The following is a 19,082-nucleotide window of genomic DNA, read 5'->3' as shown; positions in this document are numbered from 1 at the left end:
TTAATTTTTCCTATCAAGAAATATATATATATATATATATATATACACACATATATATATATATATATATATATATATATATATATATATGAAAATATATAAATGTAAATATAAAATACACCAACATAAAATCTATTTTGTTTCATCTCCTCAAAGCTAACCATTTAAGGATACATTTAATAGACAAATGCTCATTGAGGCCTGGATGTGCATATGCTGTAGTTCTTATTTGCCACATTAATTCATCAATCTCCAATAAAAGTTGCCAGGGATCCCCTCTTAGATCATTTTGCCTTTGGTGTAAAATGATAAATTTAAAATTATGATCCGGGCATTCGGAGATGTGTTTTGCCAGAGCATTGTTCGTATCTTTTTTACTAATGGCATAACAGTGCTCGTAGATACGTTGTTTAATTTTTCTTTCTGTTTTGCCTATGTAAAAGGCTTTGCACTGGTCACATAATGCAGCATAAACAACTCCCTTAGTCTCGCAGTGGAATCTCTTGTTAATGTTGTAAAGCTTATCATTAATAACTACCTCCTTTGCTAATAAGATTAATCTACATTGTGGACAGGCACCACATTTGAACATGCCATAAGATCTATTATTATTATTATTATTATTAACAATATGGGAAGACCTAAACTTGCCTGAGTCCTCTTTGGTTTTTACTAGCGTAGTTTAGCTTTTCTAGTGCTGCTCCTTTGAATATGTTTTTTAACTCCTGTTTTTTAACTGGTGTTTAGTATTTTTAACTAGTGTTTAGTATTTGTAGATTATAATATATAATAGTGATGCACAATATTACAATACTATTTTGTATTACATTTATGTTCTGTCCCTTTTATTTTCGGAAGTGCTGTAATTGCTTGCAATTAATCAATCAACTAACCTATTTTACTTTTGTGTGAATGTACTTAAACACATTTAATTGATAGTTTTGTGTCTGATGAAGGTGAAGTATTTGCTCCACCGAAAGCGCTCATTAAACAAGTGTTTTTAGGTTACCGGCTCTTATCGGTTTTTCCTCGCTTGTGTTTAAAAGTTTGTGCGTGTTTAATTTATAGTTGATACACTGCCATCAGCCTCACATGCTAATGCTTACCATTCATTACAATGGATCACTTCTTAATTCCCACATCAATTACAGATGCTTCAGATAATATCCAATGCTATTACATGTAGCAGATGCATACAGTACCCAGCTGTATGTAGGGATTACAGTCATACTAGTGTGGTGTTTGTATGTGTTGTTATCTGTATGGCCGATACCAACGTCAGCTAGGGATGCTCTAGTCATGTGTATCACGCTTGGCACAGTGAGCTCCCACTCATCTGGCAATCCATACAGAAAGATTCTTTGGAATACATACCTATTAGGATTTGACAATGCAGATTTCCCTTCAAGGTGTTTTATTACATGCTTGTTTGATACATCTATCTGTGTTGCACCCAGTAAATACACAGCGCAGTGAAAACATTGATGGCATGGGTTTGATTCTTGCAGGTGGGGATTGTAGCCTGTGTGTCATGCAAACCTCTCAACTGGCCAGGTTTGCTTCTGATTTCAGGTTTAACACTGTCCATCTTAACCCCTCCAAAAAGTGGTAATTTTTTGGGAAGGGGTGGTGAATTCCCCTTATAAAGTACTGACAATCATTATAGTTGTACACGTCTTTTACTGCAGAACATATATAATAGGTTAAAATTGCATATTATGTCAATGCTGCAGATTAGTGGTCATAATATTTTAAAAGTGTCCACGATTGTGCCTGTTTCTGTCAACATTTGGCAAAGAGTCTATTGCTATGTATCCCTGATTGGTTAAGAGCTGTGGTGACATGTCAGCCATATTCAAGAAAGTCATTTTGCAGATCTTCAGAGTATGCACATAAGCCCTATTGTATATACCATCCTTGCTAAAGGTCCTCTCCAGTGAGCATGTAAGTGATGTTTATGTCGCAATCATTTATCTACATTGACACCTGACTTTGTGTGACCATCACATATATACTATCATGTTTGTTGATGTAATATACTCATACATGGGGTGTAAACAGCAGTACATACTGTACTATCTACATATGTGCTTAATGTTATGCTTGCCTTGAAAATGTACATACATTGACATATACTACTTTGGGGATGTTGCCATATTTACCATGCCCTCTTCCTCTTTATCCATTTTTGTCATTAATGTCTGTGCCCATTTTCATCAGCACACTTTCCATGCCCTGTGTACATTGCCTTGTCTTTGTCCTTTCCCTTTACCCCTCCATTATTTTATTCTGCAAATAATTGTTGTACTGTACATTGCACTGAATAAACTTTTCTTTAGTGTTAATACTACACTGCTGCCCACGTGATCTTGCGGAGCATGTTTGTTCATAGGCAATCTTGAATGCTTCTTGTTTCCATGCTCATGCAACTATGCATGGTTTCCTAGTGGCAGCACTGTTGCTGTCCACGAAACCTTGCTTGTATTTGTGTAAGCGTGATGGGCAGCATGAATATGCGATTAGTGCTGCTACTCATCATACTAACCCATAAACTCCATGTAAGCTTCATGTGAAGTGTACTTATTGAATTCCCAGGATTGTCTTTTACATGTGTTTACAAGCTATCATAATTTTAAGAACTGATAAACGTTGTAGGACGTTATTGTAAAATTGTAAACAATTACTGTGTTACCTGGTTACGTCAGAAAAGGATTAGTTAGATCATCCCATATGTATGATTATCAAACGCAAAATTCATAAATAAATATATAAATAATAATATTTTGGTTTCATTTTTATTTCATTGCTTTCATAATGAAATAGCTTTGTCATTTCTAATCAAATATACAACACACAGGTGACACATTTGATTCTCTTGTATTGTTTCTTACTATGATCATATGGTTTTTAGTTTTATTTCTTCTCAGCTTAATAGTAAATTTGTATATGTTTTTTTCTGTAATATCCATTGAGTATGTCTACTCCTGAGCTGAGTCTGTAAAAGGTGTATTTGGATAAGAGCTCTGACACTGTTACTAAACGCAAATAAAATAAAGATAGCAACTAAAACAAGGCTCCACACAAACTGTAATATCAAAAAGCAGGAGACCAGGATCCAATCCACACAAACGTTTATTGAGCGGTTTCGTCTCTTGAATAGAAACTTCTTCAGAACAACACACCATATTACCCAACAGCCTTATATATGCTATTCCAACAAATTAGTCATCATCATTAACTAATTAATAAAATAATGTCCTGAAACAATTTCTTATATGACAGTCATCGATGCCTACTATTAGGGTAGGATGCTAATAAACAACAAATACATATATAATTTCATATGCATAAACATTGACATCTGTTGCTTTGATTATTTTTAACTTATTATAGGATATATGTAATTGTGAGGTATCTTTTATATGTTTTTAATCACATTTTTTTCTTTTTTACTGTGAGTGTAATATATATCTATGTGTGTGTTGCTCTTTAAATGTTTCTATGTCCTTTCAGGACATTATTTTATTAATTAGTTAATGATGACGACTAATTTGTTGGAATAGCATATATAAGGCCGTTGGGTAATATGCTGTGTTATTCTGAAGAAGTTTCTATTCAAGAGATGAAAGCACTCAATAAACATTGTTTGTGTGGATTGGATCCTGGTATCTTGCTTTTTGGATATTAAAGATAGCAACTAAATAAGCTCCTGCCTGCCGGGAAGACCACCTTTCTCTTAGATACAGAGGGGTAAGGTTTCTCTACTGGAAAAATGCAATAGTCTGTGAGGGGTTTCCATCTTGCCTTGCAGTTGACAGGCAAAATATGAAAATGTATACCTTGTTCCTGCATTAATTAGAAAACCATTTTTTTCAGAGAGGAATTACCTTGAATGCTCAGCATGAACAATTAAATAAAATATTTTCAATTTTCATTAGCCTGGAATAATTTCTTGTTTGCAAAGTCATGTGCTTCTGAATATCTACAGAGTTCATGTCTCCTGACCTGACATAACAAAGTGGGATCCCTGGAATTATTAGATTGTACTAGTTGTGTAATAGTATTATAATGACTAGGATGTTATGTGCTCTTGGCTGTTAGCCTAGTAATGTCCTATGACTAGAGTGTATCTTGCCCCCCCCCCATCTTATAAGCACATCATCTGAACAGGGTTGTACACGTGGTATTAGGGAGAGAGATAAGTCATACCTGCAGTATTTGAGATTAAGACCAATATATCTATGGTAGTGCATAACAAATTTCTAAAGATTTTAAGAGTAAAATAGGCTAAAGAAATGACACTAAGTCTGTTTTTGAAATAAGATCATTTGGGTAGGACTATCTGCTTAGTTCCTTAATCTTGTACTATCTTCTGTTTCCTCCCTCTCCACTTTAAAAAAATGCGCTTTATTCAGCTGCTTTTACTGCAATTGTGTTCTTCCTAGTTTATTACCTTATTTTTGCTGTGTGCTCTTAAGTGTTCAAGTGCTTTTATTCTGGTGCATTTATTACTGCTTGTTAGTAACCTGATTGAATTTATCCATTATTCTAGCATTTTAGTTTTGGTTTTAGCACTTGTGCTACAGGCCAGTTGCTTTACATTTTACAAGGTTTCTGTGGTCTGCACTCTTGTGGACAAACCCTTATCAAAACCCTCTCTCCATAAGTCCACCCAAGCATTCAGAACACTATGTCTGGACAATTCCCATCAGTTTTTTCTGCCAGCCTGGTCGAAATGAGCATACTGAGACAGTGTAGCAACTGTCTCATGTTTACAGACAGCCCTCTTCTCCTTGCACATAATTCTTCTACTTGCAAGAAATGCATGTACATCAGTAACCTAGAGGCCATGCTTTTTCATACCAGAGCCAGTACTCCTGACAAAGAGGAGATTGTCAGCATAAAGACCACACCACTCACATCACATAGCCAAGGACAACACACACACACACCTATGCAAAGGTCCTCAAACCTAAACAGCAGAGACCTCCAAAACACACTCACAAACACTCCACACACAACACCAAACACATCGCACAAAGCAGGCAACACACCAGTGTCTTACAAACACAGCCCATAAGGCAAAACAATAAACCATCACAGCCCATAAGACAGAACAATAAACCAAATATACTAGTCATTGGCGATTCAGTTGTGAGACACACCAATGTCCCCCTCACCAGGCTCGACAAGGAGAACATCACAGTCAGCTGTCTGTCTGGTGCCATAATCCGCCACATCACGCATGCATTTAGGTCTCTACACAAGTACAAGTACAACTCTGTCATTGTCCATGTTGGTGTGAATGACTTGAGACGTACCTCCCTGGACTATATGAAGAGAGACATGATTGAGCTCTCTGAGTATGTGTCCCAGCAAGTATGACCCTAGCCCTAAGCAACATCCTACCTTCATCAAGAATAATACCACAATACCAACAAAAAATAACTGACTTCAACAATTGGCTTTGTTTCTGGTGTCATTCAAGGGGATCCAGTATCTGTCTGCCTTGGATGACATGGTCGACAGGCCTCTATGCTTTGCCAGAGATGTGCTGCTCCTGTTACCACTGGGTTTCCAGATCCTGGCCAAGTCTCTCATCTCCCCCATTGTGCCTTTTTTAGGCAATGTCCCAAAGACAAAATCTTCCAACATAAAAGATCTGTCAAAAAGCAAATTGAAGGTCATGCTGCTTAATGCTGGGAGCCTTAACCTGAAAATGCACTCACTGGAGGCTCTCTTTGCACTGGAAGATGCTGATGTCTGTGTGGTCACAGAAACTTGGTTCAGGGCTGTGGAGAGCACCCCTGCCTTACCAGGCTATATCTCATGCCACACATTCTGACTCTAAAATGAGGTCGGGAAGAGTAAGGGTGGTGGAGTCTCTATCTTCATTAAGAACAGGCACACCTCCAGACTGGTTTGCCAGCATGATGCACTGGAACTACACAAGGTGCAACTGACAGTTGTCAAGACAGCCATCCAAGCTATAGCCAGTTATAGACCCCACTGCATGACTCCGGATACCCATTCCTCTTACCTGGATCTACTTGAATCCATTAAGGTACCCACTAACACCCTGATCCTCGGTGACTTCAACTACCCTACCATAGACTGGGTAAACTATTCCTGCACTAATCCACTCACTCAATGATTCCTTGACTTCATAATTTCTAACAGACTAGACCAGCTTGTCTCATTTCCCACAAGGGGAGATAACATTCTGGACTTGGTTCTCACCAACATGGGCGACTTCCGCACCACTCCCGTAGTATGTTCTTCCCTGGTGAGATCAGATCATTGGATTGTCTCATTCGAAGTTTCTATCCCCCCAACCCCCCCAACCATAATCAAGCTAAAAAACATCTCAAAAGCTGACTACAACCTCCTACGGGAGGGTATCTGTAACTTCACACAGCCGCCCCTCTCAGAGGATGCAGACAACAATGCTGAACAGTACACCAATGCAGTATACAAGCACCTGTACAGCTGCATGGACTCAACCATACCCAACAGAACTAAGACCTGCTCTTCAAGGAAACACAAACCTGTTTGGGGGACATCCTCTATCAACAGGCTTTACAACAAAAGGACGAAACTGTTGTCCAAGGGTAAAAAGGAACATATTCCAAATTAGAAAAACTCCCTCCTTAGCCTCAACAAGCAAATTAGATCACTAGTGAAAGCCTCCAAAGCCAAGTATGAATTGAAACTAGGCTGTGATATAAAGCAAAACTACAAAGTCTTCTTCAGTTACATCAGGAACCTCCATGACAAAGCCCAGGATTGTACTGAATTAGTACTTAACAGTATCACTTACACCGGTCCTGTTGACATAGCCAATCTGCTAGCAGATAGATTCAGCACAAACTTCACCCCCCTACCCCCCAAAGGCCATTTCAACATCCCCGATACTTGTCCCACACCTCACATCTCCATAGATAAAGTGCTAAAGCCCCTACCCAAGCCAAAGAACACAGCTTCTATGGGACCTGATAGTATCGAAGGCTGTATTCTGCACCATCTCCAGCAAGAACTGGCTTCCCCATTGAGCACCCTATTCAACCACAGCCTAAGTACAGCCTTCATTCCAGCAGAGTGGAGAATGCCATTGTCATCCCTTTGCAAAAAGGTGGTGCCACTACTGACCCTGGAAACTATCACCCCATTAGCTTGACAAGTCTGATCTGTAAATCCATGGAGTGTATTATTATGGATCTCATAAATAGGGGCATAGACAATCTCCAAGCACTTGACCCCACTCAGTTCGGAATTGTCAAGAGCAGATCTTGCCTGTTGAACCTGGTTGACTTCTTTGAGACTGTCACCAAGGCCCTGGATGACGGAAAGTCAGTACATACAGCTTACCTTGACCTGGCCAAAGGCTTTGACACAATCCCCCACTCGGGCATTATCAAAAACTAATACAACTTGGCATAAATCTCTATCTCATCAGGTGGGTGGCCAACTGGCTCACTGACAGGACCCTCAAAGTCAGAATAAGTGCCTCCACCTCCAATAGCAGACTTGTCACTAATGGAGTTCCTCAGGGATCTGTCCTGGGACCCCTACTGTTTGGCATTTACTGCTCAGAGCTCCAGGCAAAGACTAAAGGCCTGTGGCTGACCAAGTTTGTGGATGACTGTAAGTTGGATGCTGTCATTGACTCCCCAAATGATGTTAACATACTTTAAAAGGGTCTCACAGCAACTAATGACTTGTGCCAAAGTCATGGTCTCAAACTAAACGCATAAAATGTATCATCATACCATTTGACAAAATTACGGCCCCTACCAATTACCACATCAGTGGCAACCCCCTAAGCACACAACCTGTGGTGAGAGACCTGGGCACTCAGGTTGATAACAACCTCACATTCACCATCATGTGGAGGCAGTGGTCAGAAATGTATTTTACTTGGTTCACCTCATAAGTAAATGGATTTCATCCAGAAAAAACGAGGTTATTACCTCTCTATACTCCTTTCTCATTAGACCAATAATTGAGTATAATGCCCCATTTGGTATGTACCTCTCCAAACATATGCACCAACTGGAAAGACCACTGAAATATCTCAAAAAGAGAACCCTTGGCCTCCAACACCTGTCCTATGCAGACAGGCTCAAATCACTATCACTTTATTCGGTATTGTACAGATTGCTCAGGGGTGATCTGTGTCTCGCCCACAAGGCAATCTAAGAGCCTGCCCTACTAGAGATGTTCCATATCCATACGTTTAACTCCTCACACATTACCCACTTGAAAGGCCTGAATCTAATATGCGACATCAACAAAACCTGCTGGAGAGACAGGTTTGTCTCCCAGAGGCTGCCCTGTCTCTGGAATAGACTATCCATACATGTCAAACAGAGCACCTTGCTGACCCTCTTCAAGCGCAACATTGATGAGTGCATGGGAAACCACAAATTTGTCCCAGGGGGTTCCACCTCTGTCCCTCATAGACAGGGGTGAGAGGTGCTGACTGAGGTTTCTTTTAGGGATAAACTCTTGGCTAGGCTTGTAAGGGCCCCAGGGCCATTAGCCTAGTAACCTCCTATGATTCTATGATCCTATAAGATAATGAGTCTCTGGTTTCTAATTTCTGAAGTTTCACTTAAGCTTTATAGCCTAAGTAATACCAATGCAAACATCCTACTTATGATTAGATAGCAGCCGTGGTAAGGCCAGGCCTTCATATTCTCTTATTTATATAAATATTTAGAGCTGGAGACATCTTCTAAGTTTCAAGGGAGCCATAGTTATATTTGATATGCAGGATACCATACCTAGAAAAAAAAAGAGGTGCTAGGTAGCAATTAGGTGACGTGTCTGTGCAACATGTAGAAATTCAAACTGGAATATTTGACATATGGTACATATCTGTTGTGCATTTGAAAGGTGTAAACTGGGCAGCCAAGCTGGCTGTGACTGCTTGCTGCAACAGAGCCAGATGACTCAAGTCTGACACTATTGCTAATCTAACAGAAAAGAAGTACACTGAGTCTAATTACGTTTTTCATAACACTTTCTAGCTCCTAGGATTTGCTCAATAAACACTGTCTATGACCCACGGGAGCTGCATTTCATTAGTAGCTCAGGAGCTTGAGAGAGATGGTAGGGAGGCTGAGCTTGCCTATCAGGAGGGTGGGTAGAAGGAGAGGTGGGCTGGCTGAATGTAAGTCTTTGGGGGATGAACAGAACATCTGACCTGGAGGGGCATAGGTGTGGCACCTCAAGCTGCAGCTGTACAGTGGTAATCTCCAGAGCAAGTACATGAGAGCAAATATTTGCATAGGGGAAGGTGCAATCGTTTCTGCTGAAATTGAGGGTCACATGTCCTCCCCTCACACACACGTGTGGGGTTAGAATGTATAGAAATGCTGTCTTTGCACTGATGCCAAAAAGGGCACTAGCAATCCTCATGGCTGCCTAAATTATGGCCCTTCTGTATAGCTCTCACCCTTGTGGTCTTTTGGAGACCCTAACCGTGGGGGAACAATTAGGCTCAAGCCTGACAGAGAGAGTTTTAAAGGCTGACTAGTGTAGGGGAAATGCACACAGAAAAAAAGGTATTATGCAACAGTTATTTTAATTAGGTTGTTATTAAACAGAAACTTCAAGGAAACAATGTCCATCACAAGGAGAAATGGACAGAGAAAAAAGGTTTTATACAACATTTATTTTAAGTAGGTTGTTATTAAACAAAAACTCCAAAGGAACAATGTCCATCACAACAAATATAGAGTGCTAAAGTAAGTATGATATCACTAATTTAAATATTTTACTATGATGATGCTTCAGCTGTTTCTAGATGAAAGCCAGCTTATAGCTATGCATGATGCCGAACAAAACAAGCAATGTATTTGTTTTAGGAGTATGAGAATGTTGTGTGATACTATATGCAGGAACTTATCTAAGCTGGCCTTTGTTCTTCAGGACCAAAGAAGAAGCCTACCATACAGACACCTGCTGAAGCACATGTCACCATCGCAGAGCAAGTCCAGTCTAAGAGGTGCCAAGCTCTTGCCTTGTGGGAAGAAATTAAAAAGTTAGAAAAAGAGATAAAAGAAACCATGACACATGTATCTACCATACATACCATCAAAGAATGTATTAATGAGACAGAGGTATGGAATCACAATGTTATAAATATTTATATAACTATGTTTTATCTTTGTTTTTTCATACATCGCTAGCATGGCAGTAGATATGATAATTCCAACACTGCTGCTTCTGGATTTCCATTATTGTCATGTTTTTTGTAATAGGTTTAGAAAAGGATACATAATCTCATATTTCCACATGTGACAAGTTCTGGAATCTAGGAAGGAATGAATGAAACCAGTTGCCATGAAATCATGCTGGAAATTCTACTGATGTTCTGAGAAACCTGAGAAAGAAGCAGAGCTTGCAGTACATGCCTGATTATGTCTAACATGTTTAGCATCTTTTGCATTGAAATAAAATGCATTTATGACATGGTTATGGTTCTAAGCAGACAGTAAGTGACTGGTTATAGCCAGTGTTGAACAGACATTTGAAATAGACCCAACAACTAACTTAAAGCAGTGACTTAAATTGTATCAGATGTCCAATTTATGAAAATAAGAAAAGTTTTTTTGTGCTATGTGCCTGGATCTGTATGACTTTGAATTCTGCTTCAGCAATTCAGTATTCTAGATTTAACACAGTTAAATATATTTAAGAAGCAAGCCTCCAAAGACCTGTGTTTTTTCTCAACAGTGTTTTTAAGACATTCTGGTTGATTAATTTCCTTCTTGAATGCTGCTGAAGGATAGGATTGATTAAACTGGCACTGCTGTTAGGGTACACAAGTCAGCATTGAAGAGCTGGGTCCAGGGATGCAGTTGTTGTTATCCAGCTCTATATCAGAGTAACCTGAAGAATGTTAAGTAGTCCAATCTCACCTTCATTTTTACATATGGGTTCGGAGCCGATCCTCCTCTCTGACTCAGCCAATTTACAAGCTGGAAGACTTCTGTTTGGCTCGTGGTTAAGCAGATATCCCATGGTGCACCAATACAATCCCCAGATCTCGTTTGCCGCGTTGTCGAGATCGGTTGTGCTTCTCTTGGCTCTGGCTAAGTTTTTTTCAAAATTCTTTATATTCAATGCTTTATTGTATATTTAGTGTTACTAATAGATTAGGCAGTTGTATTGCTTGCCCTTTGTGAGTGCAACTTATTTTAATTAGTTGTTATTGGTATCCTGTGTGCCAGTTAGTTTAGGCGCCATTATGCATTTTTTGATATTAGACAGAGTTTTTGGCGGCTTTCCGCTTTTAGTCAACAGGGGCTCCTGTTGTCTTGTCTGTTGTTATTCTGCTACTTTGACATTGTTTGTTTTGGCGGGGATCCGCTTGTGAATTTACTAGGATTGCAAGTATACTTCCTGTTTTCTTTAGGAATATAGACATTTATTGTGTATTTTACGATTTCTCTTGTGTGCATGGGCTTTACTTTCTGGTCTGTTTAAGTTAAAAGACCTAGTTTCACTACACCGGGCTAGGCCCATTTAAGTTAGAGGACTTAGTCCTTGTGTAACTCCTTTAGCTAGCTTTCTCTACACCGGGCTAAGCCCGTTTAAGTTAGAGGACCTAGTCCTCGTGTAACTCCTTCTTAGGGCTAGGCCCGTTTTAGTTAGAGGACCTAGTCCTCCTTCCTTTCTCCTTTTCAATCTCTGGGGTGTGTGTGTGTTTATATGTCCAAGAACAGTAAGGAGCATAAATCGAAAAGTGCATGAAATGCTCCCAAAAGATGTCCTTAATGGATGGCCACAGTAGCTGTGTCTACTGCCTAGGGGCCATCCAATTACAGGAGTCATGTTTGTTCTGCCATGCTTTCTCTCCTAGAGTGTTACAGGAGAGAAAGAACAAACTCATACTCAAGGGTCTCTTGAAACCATGCTTTGAGGAAGCACTATCCAGCTCTTCAGCTTCCACTAAGTCTGGGAAATCAAAATCCTCAAAAAGGCCTTTTCCGGCACCAGCTGGTGTTTCGGAGCCACCACCTAAACAGTCAAAACAATCCAAATCTACCTCCTCGACTCCTCAGCCTCTGGAGCTGAAGGAGAGCATCATGGTGGTGTCAGAGTCGTTTACAGGTGTTTCGGAACTGATCTCTGAACCTATTGATAAGTGCAATAGAATTGTAGCTGTCCCAAATATCAGAAACCGGCACTTAGATAAAGTTGCTCCGTTTTTTTGTGCAGCACACATGCAGTTATGATAAAAACTTCTTCTTTCAATATTAATTCATGAAGACCAAACTGGGTTTATCAAAAACAGAAAAGTATAAGACAATGTAATTAGATTACTGTCCTTAATAGACTTAGCAAACAAGGAAAAAATGAGCTTTCTTTTTTAAACCTTGATACAGATAAAGCTTTCCAGTCCCTAAGTTGGCCATATCTGTTTAAAGTTCTGCAAAAGTGCAGTTTCTTCCCATACTTTATGGGATTAATTTAAAAACTATATGAAAAGTCCATAGCCTATGTAAAGATTAGATCTTATCTATCTAGACCATTTGATATATTAAACGGTACTTAACAGGGGACCCACTTCTCCCCATTACACTTTGCCTTGGCTATTGAGCCTCTTGCAAATTATGTTAGAAATAATGACAGTCTCCAGGATTCAGCAAGCTCTGCACGGCATGCAGGAATAGTGCAGGAGCTGCTGGAGGCAATATGGCCACTGTGCAATCCAGAAATAAGCTCCCGGGATGTGCACGAGCGCTCCTACACTATTCCTGCATGGACACAGCTCCTGTATGCAACTTACTCCATTTGCAAGTGAAAACCATGCAAATGATGTGAATTTGTGATCCAGGAAGCTGGCAGCCAGCCATGCAGGACTAGTGTAGTCTAGTAACCGAGTACATTTCTGCAAACTACAAAACGGAGCCATGACAGCTCCAAATAAAGGGTGTGTATAATGTGGAAAGCATGCCAATGGCCAAATATATGGGCATTGGCATGGAAAACAGTTGCAAAAAAAAAAGTATTTGTTTTAGCCGATTTCGGCTGTTTAAGCATAGGGCAGCGACGCACAAATGGGATTGGGCTGAAAATAAAAAAAAACTTGAAATAAGCATTCTATCCAAAATCACATTTTTGCCATTATACTCAATGGCAGGCAGAAGACAACATGCTCAGTGAATAGTGGTTGCTAAGGGGGAAGGCTCAATGTCAGACTTGTAACTAGGCATTAGCAGGCAATCCTATGCAAATGAGGGGAATGATACTGAATCCCAGATCCCCCCTCATGGCTAGCCTGCACCCAACCATGTCAGTGCAGGAAGACCATGGTGCAAGCCTAAGAGCTAGCTGACATCATAGACTGGTATGTCAGGTATACTGTAAGCTTATTGGAGCCATGTGGCTTGGGTTTGCCCTTAGCTTAGCAGAGCTAAGCAAGGGTGTGTGTCTGAAGCTGCCCAGCGCTCTTTACATTGCCGAAACGGGTGTGCATGCCACGCACCGTGTTTTAAAGGGAAAAAAAAACTAAACCAGGTAATAGCAGCTCGTGCACATCTGAGAACTCTGCTTGTGCGATGCGCCCCTGGGCTTAAGCAGGAGGGCAATGAGAAAGGAAAACAGCAGTAGGAAGGACTCAAGGAGAGCTAGCATAGCTGGCAGGTGAAATATATCAGAATCAGCCAATTACACAGGCAGCAGCCCAGCCCAGCACACCACTATAAACTATGCAAACACCTTTCCCCCTGGTTTTTCCCACAAACTCTACACCACCGGTGTACACAAGCGGGGAAATTTTACCAAACAAAAGCAACAAAATGATAGGGGCTGCAGCAGCTATCATAAAACAAAATGTGGAAGAGGCTGAGGATGGTGAGGATGAGAATGCTGCTGACCAACCCACTGTCAGGAGAAGGAGAAGAGTGTACAGACCCAGGGTAACCTACCAAGGGCTACATGAGCTGGAGATAGTGGAGCGCTATAGGGTGGACAGGGACCTCCTATAGCAAATTGTTGAGCTGTGCTGGCCACACCTGACACACAGAACCAACAGAGATGAACCCATCCCAGTGGATACCAAGGTATTTGTAGGCCTAAGAATACTAGCCACAGGTACCTTCCAAAGGGCAACTGGGGATATCATGGGGATCTCACAGGCATCAGCATCCTGGGTACTTCACCATTTCCTGGATGCCATGTCAGCACATGCTGGTGAGCACGTATATTTCCACAACAGCCGTGAGGCATTCACCAGCAATATGCGTCTCTTCCACCAAATAGCAAAATACCCAGAGGTAGTGGGTGCTATAGACTGAATGCACATATTCATCAAAGCACCACCCGGTGAGCAGGGTAGGGACTACATACCCCACAAGGGCTTCCCCTCCATCAACTGCCAGGTTGTGTGCGATGCCCAGGGCATTATAATGAATGTGTGTGCTGGCTGCCCTGGAAGCTATCACAACTCCTACATCTGGCACATGATGCAACTGTACCAGAGATTTGCCAGTGGGGACATCCCTTACGGCCACCTAGTGGGGGGCGCTGGTTACGCACTAGAACTGTGGCTGATGACACCCATCAGAAACGCACACACACCCAAACAAGAACTCCATAATGAGGGACACACACAGACCAGAATCATAATAGAGCATGTGGTTGGGATGCTCAAGTCATGGTTCCGGTGCCTGGACACATCCGGTGGAGCCTTGCAGTACTCACCAGCTACATGTAGCCAAATTGTCATTGTATGTGCCATGCTACACAATATAATCCTGCAGAAACAGCTGTAGCAGGAACAGCACTGGGCAGGGCCACACAGCCCCCCATCATTGCCAAGGCCTGCACAGGCACAGAGTGACTTGGAGGAGGAACAACCTGAGCCTGCCCAGTAGGCAGAAGGAGGCATGCACAGTATGCCCAGGCCTTGGCAAAGAGGCAACGCATAGCACATACACTGACAAGGTAGGAACCCAGGGAATGACACCTCTCTCTCTGACTCAAACATACAATAAAAGGGATGCCAAACATAACACTACCTGTGCTTAACCATGTATAGGGAGTGTACTATGTGCATCCGACATAGTCAGCCCTCCAGCACCATCCTCAATACTGGCATAGCCACAAGGTAAGTCACTCTCCCTATCAACTGCCGAATGGAGTAGTATGTTTTGTTACTTGTATCTATGGTATGAATGTGAGCATGCAAGGAAATCGGGTGGCTGAATGGGATGCCAGCAGATAGTAGACACCTATAGTGGCAGCATGAGATCTGTAACAAATACTGGTGTCACAATAGTAGCCAGTATTAGACAAGGTGACAAAACTCACTGCAGGAAATGTGGTGGGCCACATGTGTGTGCATAGGACAGACACATGCCAGTCAGGGAGGTTCACATACCCAACAACAGTCTCAGCCAGCAGGACAGGTGTAGACAAACACAAACAAAGGCTGTGCTAAGGCCTCTGATTGATGGCTATGGAGAACATCCCCCTCCAGACCTACACAGACTACAACAGGTCAGGCAGTGGGATGGTAGTTCTGAATGGTAAGAAGTCTGAAACTAATGTAGGTCAATCAAACCTAAGACCTGTAGTACACTGATATGCCTCTAGTCATCATGATAGGCCAGAATATAGAATTAAATGGAGTACCTGAAATACCAGTACAGTCATAGCAAATGTGTAAAAGTGTCAGGTGTGCCCCCCCCCAATCCTATATAGAAAGGTAGTAACATGTATGTGTAGGTATAATAACAGTGGAGCACAGATTACCTGAGCTGGCCAAAGTAGCAGGATAGATTGTAGCATGTGTACAATATGCAGGGCTGTGTGTGTTAGGTTGGTGTGTGTTGTTTATTGTGTGAGAGTGGTAGGCATGGTGAGGTTTGTCCTGCTGGCCATTGGCCAGTACTGCCGATGGCAGGGCAGAGTTCTCACAACTGTAGTGCCAAAAACAATGCATCCCAGCAAAACACATTCCAGCAGTAAGCCATAGTAAATGTTTGGAAGTAATATGCGTCACCATCTGAAAGATGGACTTGGTATGAATGTGGGCCCAGACATACAAACAGTACACAGGGGGATGTATCCCAGAAAGACAGTGTATAATATGTTACTGTCAAATGGACACACCTTTGGAGTTGTACATACAGGTTAGCAGCACATTGGTTGGGCTTGTAGTAGGGAATACTGATGTCACTTGCCAAACACTGGCAGACAACAAAGGTCACAGGTATGAAGTATTGAGAAACAGCTGATGTCCCTGCACAAGCCAGCATAAGTGGAATGCCCCATGCATATATGTGAGTCAGATTCAAGTAGTGTCCATAGCACACATGCACCCAGCTCACCCCACCATCACCCACAGGTACCTCTCCGGTCTTATCCCTGCTGTTGGGAATGAGTACAATATGACCCCCACCTCTGTATGGCAATAGCCAAGGAATTCAGTATGCAGAACAGGTGTCTCATGCAGGTGTGGTCCTAGCTGTAAGCAGCACCCTGCCAGCATCCACACCACTAGATCAATAATGACAGAAAGTGTTGGTATTAACAGCTTGCACACCTACCCTGTCACCCCAGGGGAATATAGAGTATTGCAGTCTGAGACTGTAGGAGTGACTCAATGCAATGGCCTGCTACAGCTGGCGTGTATCACTACCAAATGGCCTACAGTCCTCTGCCAAAGGCCTGTGTCTCACCCGTACTGCCAATATATGTTATGTCATGGACTCCCAAATAACAACATAACACAGTCCACAGAACCCAGATGCAAGGCCATATGGACAAATCCCAGTAACATGTCCACCATGTCCTACTGCATGAACTGTGGACCAACACCGAATTACTGCTAGGATGAGGTGATAACTATAGGGAACTTATCAGATAATGTTTGCATAATGTTTGGAAGAGGATGATATAATAGGGGGGCTAGGAGCATGGGCAGCATGGAGTGTGTGAAGTCCGAAACTCAGCCATGTGCACATACTATCCCTGCCTGCAAACACAGGAATGGGTGGCTACAAACCTGCTCGTAAACCACAGTGTGATATGGTAATGTCCAGAATTATGACCACTGCCTCTGGGTAGCCTATGTGAATCTGTACAGCTGTGAGGTATGGCTTACTGTCATGTTGGTGGATGTACAAGCATGGGATCCTCAGCCACCACTGTACTAAGGTGCTGAACCATTTACATAGACCCAGCAGTAAGTGTCTGCAGCTTCCCCTCCAGAATGGCATGATTGTGCAAGAATATGTAGGCTCCAGACCACAATACTGGACACAGCTGCATTCACCCTGTGTTCCCCAGGACATCACTGCAAGCAAGTGGATCGGCTAGCTCATCAGGTTGCGATGAGCCTGTCTTACAGTGACGTTAGCAATAGTTCCTTGCGAGCGACTGGCGTTGTTTTGAATTCTGAGCCGGTTGGAGCTCACTCGCAAGGTAATAACCAGAACGTTGTACGAAATGGTAGCAGTGGAAACACGGAGGTACAGGAATGTGTTAATCCTCTTCAAGTGGTTGTCCCACTGTTACCACTAGGACTATGGTAGCGAATCCATTGAACTTTTCGCAAACCGGCCAAATGAATCAAAATGTTTTTGCGAACAATTCCAACAGCGACAATGTGGTTCGCAGTATTCCATCTGATACGGCAGTAAGTACTTTTACAAACTTGCCGGATTTGAATGATTGGCTAAAGGAGCCAGAAAGTTTTATTAACATGCACAGAAATGTATGTGACAATAATATGAACAGTAATACAGAAGTGGACAACAACGCAGTGAATATTTCTAGTAGACTGAAATTATATGATTTCAAACTGTTTAAATATAAAAAACTACAAATTGAAATACAATATTTAACTGAATGTGTTAAAAGAAAACATGTGCCAAAGGGACTTCGGCAATGGAACTACCCGATGGGTGTTGTTGCTAATTCTTTATTTCATCAGGAATTAATCTGCATGTTTGATAGGCATGGTATTGAATATATTCAATGTTTGATTAACCATTATAATGACCAAATGGATAACTTTAGAAGAGAATTAGCAGAACTAGATGTTAACATCAGAAATTACCCAGATTTCTCCAGATACAAATTTGATTTTTTAAGATTTTTTTCAAGTATGGAGAATATACTAGGGAAGTTGCAGGAGAATAAAAGAAGGAAACTAAAAAGGGACCAGGAAACCTATGAGAACGGGTCTCCCTATCCACCACCACCATCGAGTAGTAATAACAGAGTTAGTGTCAATTCCACAAATTCTTCATCTACTGATAATCCAGTAGAATCTACCAACAACAGTGCGACTTCCAATAATAATATTCCAGAAATTAGGCGTAGTGAACTCATCGCTAACAGACAAGAGAAACCATCTTCTGAAAATAATAATCATAATAGAAATAATGGGAAGGGGGGTTTTTTTGGTACCCCGAGACTCAGTCAGGGGAGACAACAGGGTCAGAATCAGAGACAGGGGCAGTGGAAGAAGAAGAAGAAGAACAAGAGGAAACGTTAAATATCCTTTCACCCCTGGATGTGACAAATAAACCACACATTTTATTTAACTCTACAGGGGACTTCAAAATTTTCAATTATTCCACCTTTACACCTGCCACGGTTTTGATTAACACTTTAGCTAAAGGTCTCACTTTTGTGCCTACAACTAGTTATAGAGTTGATAGAACATTAGTAGATCTAAAAATTTTTACAAGGAAATTAAATTTGAATATACTATTCAGCAATCAGAATAGCATTAACAGTGACTTGAGAATAGCAAGTGTCTTTGACCCCATTTTACATCCTAGCCTTGCCTTTTTTGAAAAAGTTTGTGAAAATGACATTAGAAATATGATTAAAAAATCTGTCAATACAATAGATGTTAATTTAATGCAAGACGAAAAAGATGTTTTGGGTGGACTTAAATTTGCTAACATCAGAATCATGAAACCAGATAAGGGCCTGGTTTTCATGGATAAAGATGGTTACATTGTGAGCATGGGTGAATTATTGGATAGTGAATCTTATGCGGAAGTCTCCTTGAATGAAATGAATGGAGCACACCGTAAGGTATTTGG

At 41.3% G+C, this 19,082-nt stretch overlaps 1 protein-coding gene across 2 annotated transcripts in view; it reads left to right on the top strand.

Moving 5' to 3' along the window:
* Positions 1-19,082, top strand: part of CCHR1.PART0H6orf118 (chromosome chr1.part0 C6orf118 homolog) — a 1,239,312-nt gene that overhangs the window by 815,457 nt on the left and 404,773 nt on the right. For both annotated transcript variants that reach the window (XM_044069560.1, XM_044069550.1), the window contains exon 8: positions 9,937-10,127. In XM_044069560.1, the coding sequence (XP_043925495.1) occupies positions 9,937-10,127 (191 nt within the window). The remainder of the gene's footprint in view (positions 1-9,936; positions 10,128-19,082) is intronic.

This window comes from Protopterus annectens, chromosome 1.part0 (assembly GCF_019279795.1).
Source record: "Protopterus annectens isolate FY-2018-M chromosome 1.part0, PAN1.0, whole genome shotgun sequence".
NCBI classification, from domain to species: domain Eukaryota; kingdom Metazoa; phylum Chordata; order Ceratodontiformes; family Protopteridae; genus Protopterus; species Protopterus annectens.
Note: the sequence above shows the minus strand (reverse complement) of the source record. Positions and strands in the feature narration are given on the sequence as shown.